General features: G+C 39.0%; 1 protein-coding gene across 5 annotated transcripts in view; it reads right to left on the bottom strand.

Annotated features, from left to right (window-relative positions):
* Positions 1-18,933, bottom strand: part of csmd1a (CUB and Sushi multiple domains 1a) — a 498,833-nt gene that overhangs the window by 179,814 nt on the left and 300,086 nt on the right. For all 5 annotated transcript variants that reach the window (XM_072677610.1, XM_072677611.1, XM_072677613.1 and 2 more), the window contains exons 11-14: positions 7,620-7,723; positions 6,441-6,553; positions 2,067-2,249; positions 1,144-1,470 (exon numbers count right to left, since the gene is read on the bottom strand). In XM_072677610.1, the coding sequence (XP_072533711.1) occupies positions 1,144-1,470; positions 2,067-2,249; positions 6,441-6,553; positions 7,620-7,723 (727 nt within the window). The remainder of the gene's footprint in view (positions 1-1,143; positions 1,471-2,066; positions 2,250-6,440; positions 6,554-7,619; positions 7,724-18,933) is intronic.

The following is an 18,933-nucleotide window of genomic DNA, read 5'->3' as shown; positions in this document are numbered from 1 at the left end:
TATATTTAATGGGCAGTTATAGTTACTATTGCTAAAGAAAACTGCAAGCCTATACTGCAGCATTACACACTACACACTACCTTACTCGTCCTAGGGAAGAGGTGTTTTTATTTTATTCTGAAAGGTGAGGAAGTTTTGGAATAAATTTCTGTATATAGTGCATGGTATGTAGTGGAAGACCACATGCACAGCTCAACGTTAGAACAGTTAACAAGCAGCTGTACAGTACACTAAGCTTTAGCTAGTTCAGGAGCACTCATTTGAAAAAAAGTATTACCATTAGAACAGTTCACAAGATCAGCCCACTAAGTTTTTGACTGCACTTTTGACTGAAAATCTAAATACTAATGCATTCACCCAGCTGTCATTATTTGCACTGCTGTCACTATGACCTACTACTAGCTTCCAGCTGCATTCTATTCCACAGAGTCCTGAAGAACTACCCTTACTGTATATTCCCTACACAATGAGCACCATATATGGGAAAACTGCTTTACATTCTCTTCAGTTCAGATGGTACTGCAGCGACATCATCAAACATGATGAAACACAAGCTCTTACCCAACAGACAGATAGGTAAACTTTCCTGTAAAGTGATAAACTGTTGTTCACTACTTTCTTCACCTCTTAGTTCCTATGGACTGCAAACACCCTTTAAAAATGTCTGAATACCCTGTGTAACCCATTTCACAGGGAATGACTGGGGTGACTGGAATGCACCTTCTGTGCTTGCTCATCTGAAGGAGCAGCTCCCATCGTAAGCAGGCCTCTTTATCTGACACAGTGGCTGAACGATTTCCCTGAGACAATTTATTTACATGGTTTCCAGAATCCTGTTTCCTGCTTTAAATTGGCCAACATTCATGTTTTCATAGTTCTGAATTATGTACAAACCTGTATGTCTATACTAATTTTTTTTCTAAATTGATTTCGAATAATAAAACACACTGAATGAACTCTCTGTGTCATTCCTGATACTAAATAACTTATCGTCATCTCAAACAATGAAGCCAACCCCGCTGTATAACGAAACACAGCAGCAGTCATCTAAAGGCCTGAAATACTGTTCATATTTCTTTTCATGTTCAAATATGGACACACATTTTTATTGCGACCCTCAGTGATAATAAAAGCGCTGTTTACTTGTGTAGGTGATATTGAAGCCCTTCCCGGTGTTGGAGTGATCAGACTGGAACTCCAGACGCATGATGTTGCCGTTGCTGGCGATCTGGGAGGGCACGTCCTTGCCAGAGAAGGTGCCAAAAGTGGTGGGCTCAGGCATGCCATCATCCTTCACAATCAAATAATCAAACTGGGGCTCCACCTCAAAGTCGCTGAAAATGAGATGGATCCGATTGCCTGGCTCGGCTATAATGAGCCACACGCAGTTCATGTTGTTGCCATACTCTTCTGGGTAGTTGGGGGAGAGGATGATGCCTGATGGGGCGGTGAAATTGAAGAAGCAGGAGACTGCAGAGGGAAGGAGAGAGGCAGACCGATCTATTACACACTTAGAACGACGGCATTCGTTTTAATTTAGTGAAGTGTTCATTACTGGGAATCGGGAAGGAAAGAATGAGAAGAATAAGAAAAATCCCAGTAAGAACAATGGGGTTTTAGCTCTGCATTTTATGAGCTTTGGCTAATAGAGTTTTTGTATCCAACCCAAATGGCGCCAGAGTGTAATACAGTGATTAGGATGGAGGAGCCCATAAACATGATTTCCTCGTCTTCACCTAGACTATTTGGGCAGTGCAGTGTAGACGATGACTCAGGCAGCCTGCCCACAGCCGGAGCTCAGCCCAGAACAATAACAACGAAATTATTAATTCAGCAGGCCCTCTCCCCAAACTACAAAGAAATATCTTAAGGAAAATATATCCGACCATCACAGCTCAACCATCTCTGAATAAATGACAGTCTCAGACACACTAGGTAGGCCAACCCACTGGCATTCGGATTTGCACCATCTATACGTCAAGCCTCTACCGGGGCAGCGCATTAATCATTCTAAATGGCAAAGTGTTAATTATAGCCGGCCGCTCTGCTTTTGGAAGAGGACTCACAGACGCAGCTGGGTTTGTTTCCAGACCACTGGTTATTCTGCTGGCACGAAATGGTCCGCTCGCCAACCAGCTCAAAGGCGGCCTGACACTCAAAGGTCAGCACGTCGCCGTGTGAAAAACTGTCTCCTGTCCGCTTGCCGTAGGCCGGGATGCCCGGGTCTCCACACCCTCCTTTATCGATCTCTGTACAGGAAAGAGGATTAAAAAAAAAGATGTCAAGCTTCTGTTTGTCTTAAACAATATATTTTTTTGAGATGAGTACAGTTATATCTTGTTATGCAGAGCTGGAAAAGATGATGATGAAGATGATGAAGATTAAAAAAAGGATCCAAGCAATAAAAAAAGGCAGGGCAAAAGCAAAAAAATAAAAATAAAGCAAAAAAGGTTTGACAGACAATAATAAATGAAAGAAAGAAAGAATATTCATGGTTTTCATTGTTTAGATGGTATCTGCCATCATTCTTTAGAATAAACTAATAACGTGCCCAGGCTTAGCAGGCTGGGTTCATGTAGGTCTCAGTCATGTTCCAAATGACCTGTGGGGTAGTTTTTTATTCAAGGTTACACATATGAATATTGAATGTGGCTGCTATAACAGGGCCAGTTTACACCCAAAACACACTTGCAATTGCCGTAACTGCTCGTAACTGGGCCAGAATCATGTTGGCTCAATGTCAAATATGTCAGTGAACGCTAAACGATCCAGAACTAAAATGAAACAATGCATAATTTTCTTCTTGGTCCGGACCAAGAGAACCAAACTACAGATATAAATGCACCCTGGGAGAGAGTGAGAATGCGCAATGTGGGAAAAAAAAATAACAAAGAAAAGTAAAAAAAAAAAAAAAAAAGGGGGGGGGTGGATAGAAGTTTTGGCATTACTCATTCATTTGAACAGCTTAAATATACCGCATTGATTGAATAATAACAGTCTGGCCACAAACCTATTCTCCACTAAAAATCAGCCTGGCCATGCTAACAAAGGCCCGAACAATCATGTTAATACAGGAGAAGGCAGTGGAGACCTTGTTTTACTTCTCCAGGTTGTCTCTACATTTTCAGGTGGTGAAGCGAAGGTAGTTTTTCACAGCAGCATAAAATGACAGTGATAAATGAATGACGTTCTGGAAGAGTTCATTTTGGTGTTAACAACCACAATGTCAGCTCAGCAGCAAGCGCTTCACTGACCAGCCAGCCAATAATCTACAGAGCCCCTTCCCCCCACCCTTTCCCCATCTTCTCACCACCGATTCCACAACCTGCGTGAGGTGTTAAGAGCAAGTTAAATACCTCTGCAGCTGCCAGGGGCAATTAGCCATCCGATCTGCAAAGACACCAGGCTACCGTCTTCAAAGCAGACTTGCACTGATCTCATGATTGAGAAGTCAATGGCTAAACGTACAATTAGCCTACTGCTCACCTCGCCGAAAACCTTGCTCAGCCGACTTAAAATCAAAAAGTATGGGGCAATAACCGCTGCGGCAAATGAGCGGCATGCCTACTTTTAGCAAGGGGTGTTAAATCACAATCAATGCTAATGCAATTATCCAATGATGACACATTTACCTGGTCAAAATTCCATTTGCGCCATTATCATAAGCGTCTGGTAATGCCAGACGCATTTACACTCGCGGGCAAATGGATTTGACTTGTTACTCGTGTTAAATATTAAGTGAATCAGTCTTTGAGCAATTTGGCAAACCTGAAAGCAAAATTAACAGCATGCCATCAAAAACAGGGGAGCAGCTTTCAAGAAGTGATTCGACTTTGTTGGTGTTTCTGGATCACTTTTCTTTTGTAAATCTGCCCTGCCATTGCCTTGAGGCCTTCCTTGGCCCAATTTCCTCAAACGCGTGTCTCTAAGAGGCAAATACTCTTCTCCTACACTGATTATCCAACATCATCAGTTTAACACACAGGAAAATATCTAGGAAGTTTTCGCCCCTCATGTGTTAAGACACCTACTGCACCTACTGCCAGACTCTCAATCAAACATACGGTACTGTGTAGACATGTATTTGGACACCTGATCAAATATATATAATGAATTCTCATAATCATTTTGACGAATATTTTTCTTTACTGAAAAATGTGTTTGAATTTATTTTAATATGATTAGAAAAACATAGTGCTCCATTTGAAGAGACTACAACTGTCCATGTATAGTTTTGATAAAATAAATGTTATCCTGCATAATATTTTCCCCCACATTGCCCCTTAAGGCTGTTGTCGATGTTGCAGTGTAAATTATAGGAGACATTTGCGCAAAGTACATGTAGACATTCACCACATTCATTTGCAGAGCCACATTTCATACTTGCATATTAAATGCCCTTAACGTTAACCTAATTAGAAAGTGAATGTAGATTTAGCTTCCCTGGGGGTTTACGTAACAAGCTATAATATTGTTCTTTAAGCCACAGTACTTTTTGGAAGCTCATATCTGTTTTTTTTCTGGGATGCACAAAACAAATGAACAAATCATCTTGTCACAGAATCAAGACTTGGATTCTATTAAAACACAAAAAAGCATTAAAATACACTTTCAGACATGTAACGAATTTGGGGTCCAATATTAATTGTAGATTTTTCAGTACAGCAAAGAACAGCAGCCAATAATCAAGCGAAAATCTGAGGGAATATGGAAATGACCAGATGGTTTGAACATCTGTGAAGCCAGGCTGGTTGTGGAGTGACTAACCAGGATGGCCCACAGGCAAGTTCAGTATTACTCCTACATCTTTCAGCAGAGGCAGCATTTCAGTTACATGTGCGCTCTGGTGTTAATTGCTCGGTCTAATCTCATATCTTTGAGCTTTCTGCTCTATCAGCCGCCAACCCCAAGAGGACCATATTAAATCCCACCATATTGTTCATGCTGGTCTAGAATGTTTGTGAACAGATATTGTTTCTCCAAATTTGACGGCGTTTAGACTTTGTTCCCCTTATTAACTCCATTCAAAGTGATGCCTGGCAATGTAAGCGAAGATGTGCTGTCAAAACAACAGAACTTTTAAATGATTAGAGATGTATTTGAGTTGGACACCTACAAAGGTTTCGGCAAAATGTCCAGCCGGCCGTCCCTGGTGGGCCTGTTGTCAAACATGACAACGTGACTAGAAGCACAAGTGTGAAATTGGGTTTACACAAAGTTAATTGGGTTTGTGTCATTGTGCTGGGGCTATCCAGACAGTGAGAATTGCTCAATTGTGAGCTTACAGTTTAGAGTGGCTAGCTCTGTAACTGGGGAATCGGCTCGACACCAGCCTGTGAAACAGCACATTTCAGTCAGGAAAAAATACAGCAGACAAAATGATGGAGGCATTGGAACCAACATCCAAACCACTACTTCTAATGCTATTAGCTTATTTAGCAGTGCCACTTCATACCCACTTAGTGCATGATGAGTTAAGCAGAGTTCATTGTAATGTACCAAATGAATTGGATTCAGTTCACTCGACCATCTGATGCTGTGTAAAAATAAATCACTGATCATGCTGAATTGGCTACTTCCACACATTAGAGTTTATAAAACAGATGCTTATTTCACTCACAGACTTAATTCAACGCTATTTCCATACACGCCCAAGACCAGGTAGTGCATTTTGCTCATGCTCTTCAAACATTTCTGAACAGCACATATGCTGGTCCATTTGTTTTCAATTAGCAAACTACTGTTAAAACCAGCCTAACGTGACTTTGATTGGCCAAAGCAATCTAAAATGACTAAAAAAATGTCCTAAAAATTTTGCATTTAAGGAGACAAAAAAAGTAGGAAACTATGCATGGATACCAACGTTCCTCTCATATGAGCTTCTCACAGAAGCTATCACTGTACCACTCATTTTTCAATCCTATGCAGTTTATATACACTTATACACTCATGAAGACATTGCTTCCCCAACGTCAATATATACACCATATGAACAAAAGTATTGGGACACCTGCTCATGCATTGCTTCTTCTAAAATCCGTCTTTTGTTGCAGTGACTGTCTCTTCTGTCCAGGAAAGGCTTATTACTATTATTATGACTTATTACTGTATATACTGTATCTGTGATGTATATATTCTTATATTAGTGACATGATTGCTACCAAGTTATGGTGTTTTCTTGCACATAATATTTGCACTTTGACACTTTGACACAGTACTGTATATAATAAATTAACCTTTTTTTAATATAAAAAATGGAGCAAAAATTAATATATATTGTCCATCAGTCTCTTTTTCTCATAGGACAAGAAAGCAGAGCAGTAATAGTGACAGTCACAGATCATGAGGATTATAATGTTGCTGAATCTTGGTGTTCTGAATCTGAAGAAGGAACGTATGAAAGGCTGTTCTGTTCTGTTCAGAACATGGCTGTGACTAACCTTCGTATATGGCCTTGAAGCCCTGAGAGCCGATGGTATCGTCAGACTGGAGATGCAGCCACATCTGGTTGCTCATACTCACAATCAAATCAGGCACAGTGGAGCCTGTCAGGCTGTAGCATACACACAAACACACACACACACAGAAATAAATGCAGTTAATGATTTAGATACACATATGTATCAAGGCCAGAACTGTTTTGAAATATGCAAAAAGACATTTAGCGTTAGTTACGCATGACAGTTTTAGTTGCAGTTAAAGTTGCCAATAGCAAAATCATCTCATTTGAAATGAATTATTTCATAATCATGGCTCATTAAAACAACCAAAAGAATTCTGTAAAGAATCAGAAAAGGAAAATCCTGGTCCTGGAGATCTATCACCCTGTCAGAATTCGGATTCAACCTATGCCCCTGAAGACCTCGATTAGCTTGATCATGTGTGTGCGATTACAAACGGGCACCCATGGATACAGGTCATTCTGTGAAATGACTGCCATTTGAGCCCATGACAGTCCATGTGTAAACGCAACATGCGATACTGTACTGTCACTCTTTGCAACATTATGATAAGCATGTATGATTTAATCAAGTTTAAAAGCTGGCATATATATATATATATATATATATATATATATATATATATATATATATATATATATATATATATATATATATATATTTATTTATTAATACATATTTTTTGATAGTTTGTTGTTTTCTTGACCAGGTCCATCAAGCAAAACATGCCCACCAGTCACACAAAACAGACAGAGACAACAGGTAGTTTTGCATTATCCCCAGAATAAAAACAACAAGCTGCGTGTGTGTGTGAGAGAAATGGAACTATAATTATTATTCTTTTTTGCACAAATATATAAAAATAATAGCAAAGCTGGAACAGTATATACGTGTCTATAAAATAAATTGAATTAGCATGTCCATTTGGAACTGATCTTGTGAAATGAGATCATAGATAAAAAAAATAAAATCAATTAGATAACACATCTTTATGAATGTAATTGTACATTATTATAATTATGTTAAAGATATTAAAGAAAAAAAAACAACAACAGTAATAACTCATGGGTAATATTGGCTTCTGTGAACATGGGAGAGCTGAGGGTATTTCTGAACATCTGTGATGCATGTCGTGCTGAAGTGTATTTAAAAACTCACACATAGAGCACCCTTCTGGCATCGCCGATCTTTCCTCCGTCACCCACCGTCAGCGTGTCGTAAGCTCTCTCGAGATCAAACTCCTCGAAAGCCAGTTTAATGACCTGGAAAATAAGGAACAGTCAAACCATAGGCTGAGAAGAAAATGATTTTAATCACGTAACCCGGACTGTCGTATGTTCTGAGAGAAGAATCACTGCAGGGGTGGGGGAATTACAGTTCATATGCCACTTATGATCCTCTATGATTGGAGAACATGTAAGAACAGCACCTGTATCTGACGTAAAGAGCAGTGACAATTTAATAGTTATGTTTAAATCAAAAACAGGCGGAGCAGCTGCAGAAGTTCAGCCACGGATGGTGCAGGGAGAAGAACAAAGCCCTGAGACAGAGAGGCTAACGTGTGCATTTGATGTGCAAGTTGAAAGAAAATTGGGTTTGAGGAGAGATTGCTTGGAGGAGGAAGAGGGGGGATAAAGCTTAATTAGGACAGACCCATTATCAGCATCCTCACATTCTCTCAATTGGGCAATTAAAGAGACATTATTATCATTTATGTTCCTTCCTTTTTGCAGACGCCTCTCAAGGAGCCATAACCTTAGCAGGTGGAGCAATGTTCTCGGAAGAACCAAGCAGGATGGTGTGCTGAGGGGCAAAGCTAAAAAAGATCAGCATGCCACCATGTCACCAGGGCTTTTAGAACATACCGCATAAAGAGCTTCTTAAGGTAGTTTAGTGTTGCTGGATTTGATCCTGAGTAGTCTGGGGTGCTTTAAGCAGAACAATAACCACTATTCCATTTCTATAAGTGCAAAGGGGAATTCCACTGAATTTTCTCTACAACTTGTTAAGTCACACAGTTAGCAACCCTGAACAAAATATATCTTTGCACTAGGGTTCCAAAACGGTCATTTTCAAAGTTGGGAAATGTACAAAGGTGAGAAACTTACATTTAGTTGGTAAAATAATATACTAAAGCATAATCCTGGCAAAAAAAAAATAGATATAATCCCAAAACCGTTGAATACCAAAGCTGCTTGTGCACACTGCAGGGCTATTGAGACCCACATCACATGTACAGCTCATGTCCAGATGATTTCTAGAAACCTGACACTCCAATATAAGTGGGGAAATACTTTTATTCAACTTGATGTTAATAATGAATAAGTATTAATTCTTGGTTGCAGAAAACTGTTGAGGCAAAAAATGTAGGTAGCTAGCCTATGCTAGCCTTGGTAAGCTAACCTCTTGATAGGATTTATGTTCAACATGTATCACTTGGACCACAATAGCAGTAGAATATGATCTTGGTTATAAAATCTCAGCCATAGTAAATCTGCTAAACTTACTATGAAAACAAGCGACTAAGCAAAGACTGTAAAAGATTCACAGCCTGAATTTAGTGTAATAACTATAATATAAAATATCTATAATGAAACACTTCAGATGTCTGGTTCCTATCACCACCACAACAACAACTCTGGCTAAGTACTGAGGTTATTATAGGAAAGCATATTTCACTGTTAACATCTTTGTTCACATCTGAGTGCATTCCCTTTTTAAGCCTATAGGAATCTGTGATCACACTCTAAACAGGGATTAACACGCAGACACAGGCGCCCACGCAGCAAGTAAGGCTGTTACTACAAGCAGAAGCACATCAGCAAGAGGTCATGCCAGTTACGCCATCAGCGGCCATTTTCACGGGAGCCAGATACGGGCCCCCTGTGCATCTAACAGGCAATCCGTATAAGATGTCAAAGTGTTTAGAGCGAGTTGCTTGGTGAGGCTTCAAATGAGAAGTCCAAACCACAGCCCTTTAAATTATCCTGTCAAAAAGTAAAGACGCTTTTTACACAAGACTTAGCAGGAGGCGAAAAGCACCACTCACAGTCCATATAAACACAATCCTAACGTGACAGAGCATCTCGGTGATTGTTCCTTCAACTGGCTTGACTACAACGTTTTAGGGGGGGCTATTGATTTCTTTGTTTTACACAAAACTGAAAAGTCTGACAACTGGTTCAATGGCTCCGATTTGCCTTCTTTTGTTCCGAGTAGCAAGAGCAGACGTTCTCTAATGCTTTTCAAAGAAAATGTTTGTGATTGTTTTGTGCAATCCAATTTATCCTGAAATGAAGAAAAGAGAACTCTGAGTGGTTTCCTTGTTTATTGTTTTGGTGTTTTACATCTTAGTAGAAGAGTTAAAGCCTTTTGACCAGAAACGCTTTATATATCATCCACTCGTAAGGAGACGTGTTCATGAGCATTGGTGGACTTTATTGCTGTACTACACATTCAAGCTGAGGCAAAGCAATACTCTTAAAATAAAAAAATACTCTTAAAAATACTTTCCCCAATATTCAGTTGGTTCTTGTGACACCTAAGAAACCGTGACTTTGAAATTAACTTTCTTACAGCATAGTTTTCATATACTGTAAACTGGTTGGACATGCATGTCACATGTTTTTCATTGGACAGCAGCATCTTCATTTGTGTCCATTTTTAGTTTTCTCCATTGTTCGAACCCTGCCTCTGATCTTTGCAGTCTGGATCCATTCTGGATGAATGGAAAAACAGAAATGCTCTAAATTACTTGGAATAAACTCTTATTTTACTTTGACTTCCATTGAAAGGTATGAACTTTTCTGCCTTCTACTATAAAGTCACCATTTTGGAGATACATGTTTTTCATTGAACAGTAACACACACACACACACACACACACACACACACACACACACACACATATATATATATATATATATATATATATATATATATATATATATATATGTGTGTGTGTATATTACATACACACTGTAGTAGTTTACATAAGCAAAAATTTGCTTCTGTTCTCAAAAAAAAAGAAAAAAGGAAGTGGCGAAGAGCCCTCATGGGGAAAATGTTTGAATGCATTCACTTCCTCAAGTTCCTCCATCTTTTCTTTATCTCCTCAGCAGATACTTTCAGCGAGAATGCCTATGAATATGAAACACTCATTAACAGCTGTATTAGAGGCTCTTATGCCTCAACTCTTTAAGCTAACTAACCCACACACAGGAAACAAGATCATCAAGATCAACACAGTAAATAAAATATATTTGTGTAGAAAAAAGAATGAACTGATTTCTAAACACAGAGAGGAATTTCTATTACATGGGAAAATAAGATACAATAAGATTAAACAAGTGCAAAATACTGTCGACTCCCTGTGTGCTGAAAACACACCCGTTGGCCATAACAGTAACATAAAAGTGCATGGTGCTCCATGGGGCCAACGCTGCGAAACTTGGTGGGCTCCCTGCTTGCTGTCCAGTCCTGTGTGGATCTATGTCTTCACTTGGCTGGAGATAGCCAGCATGCAGAGCCTGCCTCAGAATGCTTTAATATTAGAGCGCCCTGTACGTCTCTCCACTGATGTTTCTCCCTACTGCACGGCACTAAAGAAATGGTGTCCGAAAAAGACGAACATAAAACTAAACAAAGCAATTCTATTAAATTTGTTTAGAATTTAAAATTCTAAACAGAATTCCGTAAGATAATAAAAATATATCTTGTCCTGTAAATGATTAAACCTAGTAAATGTCACATTTTTAAGACAGGAAAATTTTAAAATCACACAAAAAATTTAAATTCTTTTATAAAACACTACTGCTGTAAAATTCGGTAAAATGGGTCAACCCCAAATTTTCCTAATCTGTTAACACTCTTGACTGATTAAATTTACACCCCCAAAATTAGCCATCTAGCTATTGCTTTTTTTTGTTGAAGTACACTACTTGGCTGCTACCATGCTAGGCTAAACGTGAAGTCCAAACGACTGGCTTTACCATCGCTTCTCTCCGACATACGCTCATTCAAAAACAACATTGACTACCTCAGACTACAGCTAACACACATGTCAGAGGTGGTTATCTCTGCTCCAGAAAAAAGAACAGGGCAAAGAAATAACTAAAAGTCATATGTCACCATGACATTCATGTCCATGGAGTCATTCAACTTCTGACCACAACTGCATTTTGTTTATGTACTAGGTTACTCTTTTTATATTACAGTATATATTCTGTGTAAAGGTTTGACAAATAAAATATACAAATATTGGAGATGCTGCATTATTTCAGGATAAATATTTACATGAAAGCAACCTAGTGAAATTGACCACAGTATTTTCAATTGAAGTGCTTTTTCAGAAGAAGTCCATGTGAAGCTGCTTATCGGAGACTTTTGCACACACTTGTGGAGTCCATGCAGCTTTAGTGCACACAGTCATTAAAGAAAAAGGGGTACATGAAGTATCAAATACAAAGAAACTCTTAGAAAGTCATGTTTAAATGTCAAAGATTCCACTTTTAACTCAAATCGTTATGATGATAATATCATTTGCAATAAACAACATTAAATAAGAAAGGAACTGGAAGTCTCAGATGTCTGGACCCTCGCTTTACTCTCTGAGTGAGTTTTAATGGATTTATTCTTGGCTACACCTTTGAGAATAAGGCTACCTAGCGGAGGGAGCTATAATAAACAGCTAGACGACAGACTGACCCCAGGCAATCAGCAGGGCTCCAGAGCCCTCAGAGCACTCCTGCCCGAGCTTGAGGAAGTCTTCGCTCAAGTCTTAAATCTGCAGGTCAGCAGGCTGTCCAGTCAAACTTGGGCCAACACATTGGAAATCTATTCCTTTTGGAGAAACAATAGTCAAAGCTGGCAACCTGAGCATGAGTGATGGGATCGACCTCAGCTTTGCCAAACCATCATGTGAAAAACATGGAGTCATCAATGGGGAATTTACTGAGAGGAGAGAAAATCCAGCTTCTGATCAGGCAAGCTAATCACGTAATGCTGAAGGATGAAGTGAGCAGGAGAGAGATCACCCAGACTCAGTGCTTCAATGCTGGGCTGTCCTCATACCCCGAGGCTAGAGGTTTAGTCTACATGCAATGCAGGTATCTCTCATATATCTGCTAGGAAACCACTAAGATATGCGTAAGCCACACAATGACAATGTGGCAATTCATTTAATGGATTATTGGAAGTACTACATGTGAAATTCTCACAAATAAAAGTGAACCCTTGAAGAGGCTAACATCTAACATGTTTTGACTTATTTAGTCTAGTTCTAGTTCCATAACCCAATAACTATTTATAATATTATTTACATTACCATTCCCCAGTTCTCCTTTAAACCTTAGAACTAAATGGCGTGTTTTTGTTACTATGACTGATACAAATGATACGGGCAAAAGTTTTGGGACACAACTGTCTCTACTATCCAGGGAAGAATTTTAACTAGATTTTGGAGCATTGCTGTACAGCGACAAAAGCATTAGTGAGATGTTGGATGATTACCACCCCACCTAATCCCTAAAGTATTAAATGGAGCACCATTACTCCAGAAAACACAGTTCCCCTGCTCCACAGTTCAATGCTGGGCAGCCTTACCCTTTCAGCCTGGCATTAGGCATGGTGCTGATACATGTTTATCTGCTCCAGAGAGTCCTATTCTATTGGCAATAATTCTCTACAGGGACTAGACAAGCTGTGCATGCATGAGTGTGTGTTTGCCTGCATTTGCACATCTGTGTCAGCAATGGGTGCAACTTAGAAAGGGTTTCCACAAACATGTGGACATATGGTGTATGTATACGACCTCTATTTCGAGTGGGTGACCTGTATTGTGCAGTCCCTTTAATATTCAATAAGGCAAATGGGCAGGGCTTGACTGCAGTAGGCTAAAAAGGCATAACTGTGTAAATGTTGGCTTTCATTACACCATTTGTCCATTTTAAAGCTTAGGATTCCACATACTGAAGCTTCCACTTCCAACAGTCAGGGTTTTCTTTAACACCAATACCCAGTTCTGAATGTTCTGAATATGCATGAAAATGAAACTCTCCCACTCATCGTCAAGCTGACTAATGAATTAAAGAGAACAAACTGATGTGTTCCACAAATGTGTGTCATGCAGGCATTACAATTAACCACTGCTACGAGTGTAGTGGTGTGTACATGCAGGTATGTGGCAGGTATACCCACTTCCGAAGATAGTGAACTGACATGCAGCCACCTACAAATAGCACAACAAAGCTTGCTCATCTAATAACGAGTTCAGGCTTTCTGCCTGCATTCTTTTTCCTGCCACTGTGCTCGACTATCCTTTGATAAAATCCCTCCAGGTAACTAATGTACTGTAATGTAACTAATGTACATTGAAGTGAAAACATAAATGCATGCTATTTGAATGTATCATTTCTGGAATTTGGCTGATGCTCTTATCCAGAGCAACTTACATTTTAATCAGGTAGGTGAATGTATGTATGAATGTTGAGTCTTGTCCAAGGGCTCTTACTGGTGTAGTGTGGAGTGCTTGTCCAGCCAGAGCATTGTTATGTCAGAATTTTGTAGTTCAGTATCAATATCTTTTTTACAGCTTTCGACTCTTTAATTAGAGAATACTGGTTTGGGGATCCCTTATGAAGTACAGTGTGTATACCTCTCCAGATACTGCTAAATCACTTTTAATATTCCTATATAACTTTTCAGTTTATGAATGTATGCTTATTTCTCATTTCGATACAAAAGATACAAAAGTGTGAAGAGAATGTTAAAGCTAAACATTCTGTACCAGAACCATATGTCTAAGCCAAGAACCATTAAAAAACATAGATTTTTAACAGTGTTGAAATTTGAGATCTCCTTTAATCTCTCAGCAAAATTAAAGCTTGTTCTCTCTTAACCAGGTGTGAAAGAAAATGAGCTAGTACAGATCTTGGTGGGTCAATGTTAATAGGTTCCTAAAGCTATTGCCTTGTAACTCACAGCATCTAAAGACAGCTCAATGTAATTTCTAAATGAAAAAGGGACTGCGGATATAAAACAACCATGTGATCTCAACGGGCAAATCATACGCAGTGACACTTTCTCAATGACCATCAGTTCAAAACCCAGTTAATACAATATTAAACCCTTCATAAAGTCCACATTACAGCCCATAAATTGGACAGTATGAGATTTAGCCGTAGTAATACATGTCAACACTGCCCAGCTGTAAAAGACAATTACTATCCCACTTTCCTGCTCTGTCCACATAGCCATAATTTCTGGTCAGAGGTCATGGGTGAGTTATCTTAGATCCTGAGCTTCGCTATCCCAACCTGTCACACTGTAGCACTGCTTAATAATATCTCTTTATTACCAATACTCAACCCTCTCAAACCCTTTATATTATTATCATTCACCATTGATATATATTTATATGATACTGCTGAACTAGAAGGATGAAGCCCAACTCTAAATGCATTGGTTTAAATTCCTTACAGAACCTCAGGTTCAGGGTTCAGGGTTCAGGGTTTTTTTTTTCTCCACTTGGGTGATAGGGGAGAACTGGATGGCTATGATACACAGCTTCACTACTACTGGAAATGTATCTAAATATATTCTCTACTGTGAATAAACTGTAAATTGACAATGATGAAAATGTGGGGATGGAAATGATATTATATAGGTATTTACGTTGCAAGCTAACTTTTAAGTTAGGTCTGTCTTGTTATTTGAGACCGGGCTATCTAGAGACCCAAATGTAAGGGGGGGGGGGGGGGGGAGTTTTCTTGAATGTTTTGCATGGTTTATGGTTAGTCCATATGCTGAGTTTTTTACAGGAAGAACCTAGGCAAATTAGTTCAATTACTAACGTTAACTAACAATGCCTGCAGAAACCATTTGGCTTGAGAATATGGCTTTTTTGCACAGTTCTCAGCATCCGGGGTTTTAGCTTGGGAAGGTAGTGTTTGTAACTACTATTACCTTATTGATACTGATTTGTGCTTGTGTGGTTATGCTGGCTAATGTGGTTACAACTTAGTTCAATGTTTATGGACATCAGGTTTTACCTGATGATTTTACCTGGGCTTCTTCTTGACTCTCCTCCCACTACTTGTACTTAATCATTTACAGTTATATCATGACATGGCCCCTTTATCTACACAGCATCAGAACTTTCACATTTGAACTGTAGGACGCAGCGTTCCAATGATGTTTCCAATTACTGTATAACTCTGGGAATAAGTACTTGTCATTGGCTGTATCCCTGTACATCATTCCTGAATCCCTGTATCATTTGGTTTGATCAGAGATTGGAACAATCTCAGAGAGGAGGCGGTCATGTTAACATTGCTTATTTCACACTTACAAACAATGTATTCCTACTTAGAAAGTTAATGAATGACAGAAATCTGGACTTTCCTTTTATTTGTGAAACTTGGCAACAACCTAGAACACACATGAACTTCTACATCTTTTCTCTTTTGTAGGTTACAGAAATGTTGTTAAATGTGTGGGTGGAGAACTTGCTATGCTTTTTTTCCTTTTTTTGAAAGAAAACCTGTCTGTTGCTACTGTCTGCCTTGTAGATGTTATGCCTTTGAATTCTTAGCAATACAATCTGGTGGCGCAGTCCCTGTTTTAATTCCATGGATCCATCAACTTCTAAAATCTTCATTAAGTTCACTGTAAAAAGAACACTGTGAAATGTACAGTAACTTGCTGGCAGCAATTAGCGAGCAAGTTGTCAAATGCAGACTGAAGACCCACCTCTTGCGATAACTTTTCTACGGCGAATAGTAGAGTGGCCACCTTAATTGACTTGTGTTTAGTAGTGTCTAAGAGGTATCTTTGAATCAGCTCAATCAGGTATCTTTGAATCAGCTCAAACTAGCTGAGGTTTTTCTTGGGTAAATAGCAAAGCACTTTTGTAAGTCGCTCTGGATGCTCTGCTAAATGCCTTAAATGTAAATGTAAAAAGACATTACCGCATTCATTGTAACACTAAATTCAGAATGGTAAAATTGTTAAGGTAACAGACCACTAGCATATGTGTGTTTATCTAAAAGACTGGGTGCTTTTCTCTGTGTACTTTTTAGCTACATATAATCTAACTTACTGTAGCATTTTGTGTTATGGAAGACAAAGACATCCTTCCGTCTGCACTGCAATGAAAACTAGTATCTGTGTGTGGAAATAATCTACAAAATATGGATTATTGTTCAAACTGCTGACAACTAATCCTACTTAAAATTACAGTATTGTGATTCACATGAGAAAATCTTTACTTGTAGAATTCACCTGCCACTGAAGTTTAACCATGATGCTCACAGAACTAGAGTGCTACATGCTGTATTAAGATTCCACAGTAAGAATTTGTTCATTATACAGCAGTAATGCTGTGAAAACCACATACGTTTGTTAGTGTTGTTTGTTTTTTAATCAGTGAGCTGCTAACTGAAGCTGCCACCGTTTGCTCAAAGGTCTTCCCTTCCTGGATATATAAATATCCATAGTGATTCTGCTAGTTGCTTCTCCTGAGATTTCATCTATTCTTGGCTGTTATGATTTTGTTCAAAATGTCCATTTTCCTACTCTCAATATGGACACATACTAGCTATCAGTGTCTTTTTTGATGAATTTCTAGTCTCAAATTACAATTTTTTACTTCTCTTAATGATTTGGCCCCACTGAAAAACAGAACTCTTCCTTCAGCGCACACCTCTTCTTGGCACACCCCAGAGCTTAGGTCTATGAAGGTCACTGGACAGTGCCTTGAGCACCTTTATAGGAAAGCTGCCTTCTTGCTACTGATATAGCATTATTGGTAAGGATACCAATTAGACCCAATCCCGCTCGTAACAAGACCCTTCAAGCCTCATCTTCTCTACTGACTAGGTTGGAGTCTCTGTGTAAAGAACTTCTTCAATATTTTAAACAAACAAAATTGAAACTAACTATATGAACCTTCCTCACCTCCACCTGATTCTCTGTCAACAGTTGTTAATGATTTTATTTGTTCAGCTAATTCTGATTTTATCATTGTTCTCCTGCTTATGCATCCTATTACTGCTTTTGATATAGTTAATCTTAGAATCCTTCTTTTTCGTCTTCATTCTTTAGTAGCAAACATTGCTTTAGCAATTTTGGCAAATATAACTCACATATTCAGTCTCACAAGGAGTTCCACAGAGCTCAATTTTAGGCCTTGTTTTATTCTTCATTTACATGCACCCTTTGGGTCCTATCGTCCATTAGCATGGGCTACAGTTCCATTTCTATGCTGATGACAAATCTATCTCAGCAGTCATCTGCCATAATGAATTGCATCCACAGTATTAAACAGTGAATGTGTCAAATTTCCTCAAGTAAAAACTAGGAAAATGGAGATTATATTTGGTAGGGTCTAAGGCAGCTCTTTCTAGGGTAAGTCATTTAGATAAGTTACTAATTTAAATACAGTGCATTATCTTGGAGTTTTGTCTGATCATACACTCTCTTCCTAAGTAGAAATTACTTCCACCTTTTTCAACCTTTGCAATACTGAACAACTTTGCTTCCTCTCTTAGCTTACACGACACAGAAATAGCCTCTACTGCACTTGTTTAGCTCTTTTAATACTAAACTTAAAGCATCTCAATCAATCATTCTCAATCATTACTCTCAAGCCATTTTTGTGGAGACATTCTCTTTTAAGATATTCTATAAAACTCCTAAGTTAATGTAAAAAAGAAAGATCCCAAAAAGAGGGGAAAAAGCTAACATTTGGGTACATTTGGGTAACTCTTATGGGTAACTCAGCATGTGGGATTCTGAATCACTGTGTTTTCTGCTATATAGAAGGACCAGCATTGGATTGCTTTTACCCAGACTTTTTTCAGTGTAGGGCCTAGTCTATACTGCACTTGCCAAGGATGTGGTGGTCCCACACCACTCCACAGCTGAAGAGAGAACAGAGCAGGCTGTAACATGGAGATGCCGTTGAGTGATGAGCCACAGTTGAAACTGTCACAACATGTGGAGCCCCAATGGATTTGCGGCCATGACTGCCACCAACATACCCATTAGCCGGAGAAGCACACCGTACATAAGAGCCCTTTCCACTCAGAAGAGGGAGAGTCAAAGGATGTTTTCATTCCACTGGGAGGACAGAGAAGCGGTCATCCAGCGTGTCCAAAAAAAAACAAAAAACAAACAGAAACATCAAAAAAAAAAAAAAAACAGCATGTGCTCATCACCCCCAGATGCCAGGGTAGTGACAGATGCATAAAGATATAGTGTGATGAATTACTATGGGCTTTGCAGAAGCTGCTCTCAACTCAGTGCACTGACACTGGGTGAGACAGTACCTGGCCTCAATATTCTGTTCCATTATGTGGTTGGTGAATAGTCTGTTAGCGGATTGTCATTAATATGCATCCTGCTCCATTAGTGAAGCAGTATTACCTCTGGTGTAGACTAACAGATGCTCACAGCTACCTTAAAGGAACTC

This window comes from Salminus brasiliensis, chromosome 4 (genome assembly GCF_030463535.1).
Source record: "Salminus brasiliensis chromosome 4, fSalBra1.hap2, whole genome shotgun sequence".
Lineage (NCBI taxonomy): Eukaryota > Metazoa > Chordata > Actinopteri > Characiformes > Bryconidae > Salminus > Salminus brasiliensis.
Note: the sequence above shows the minus strand (reverse complement) of the source record. Positions and strands in the feature narration are given on the sequence as shown.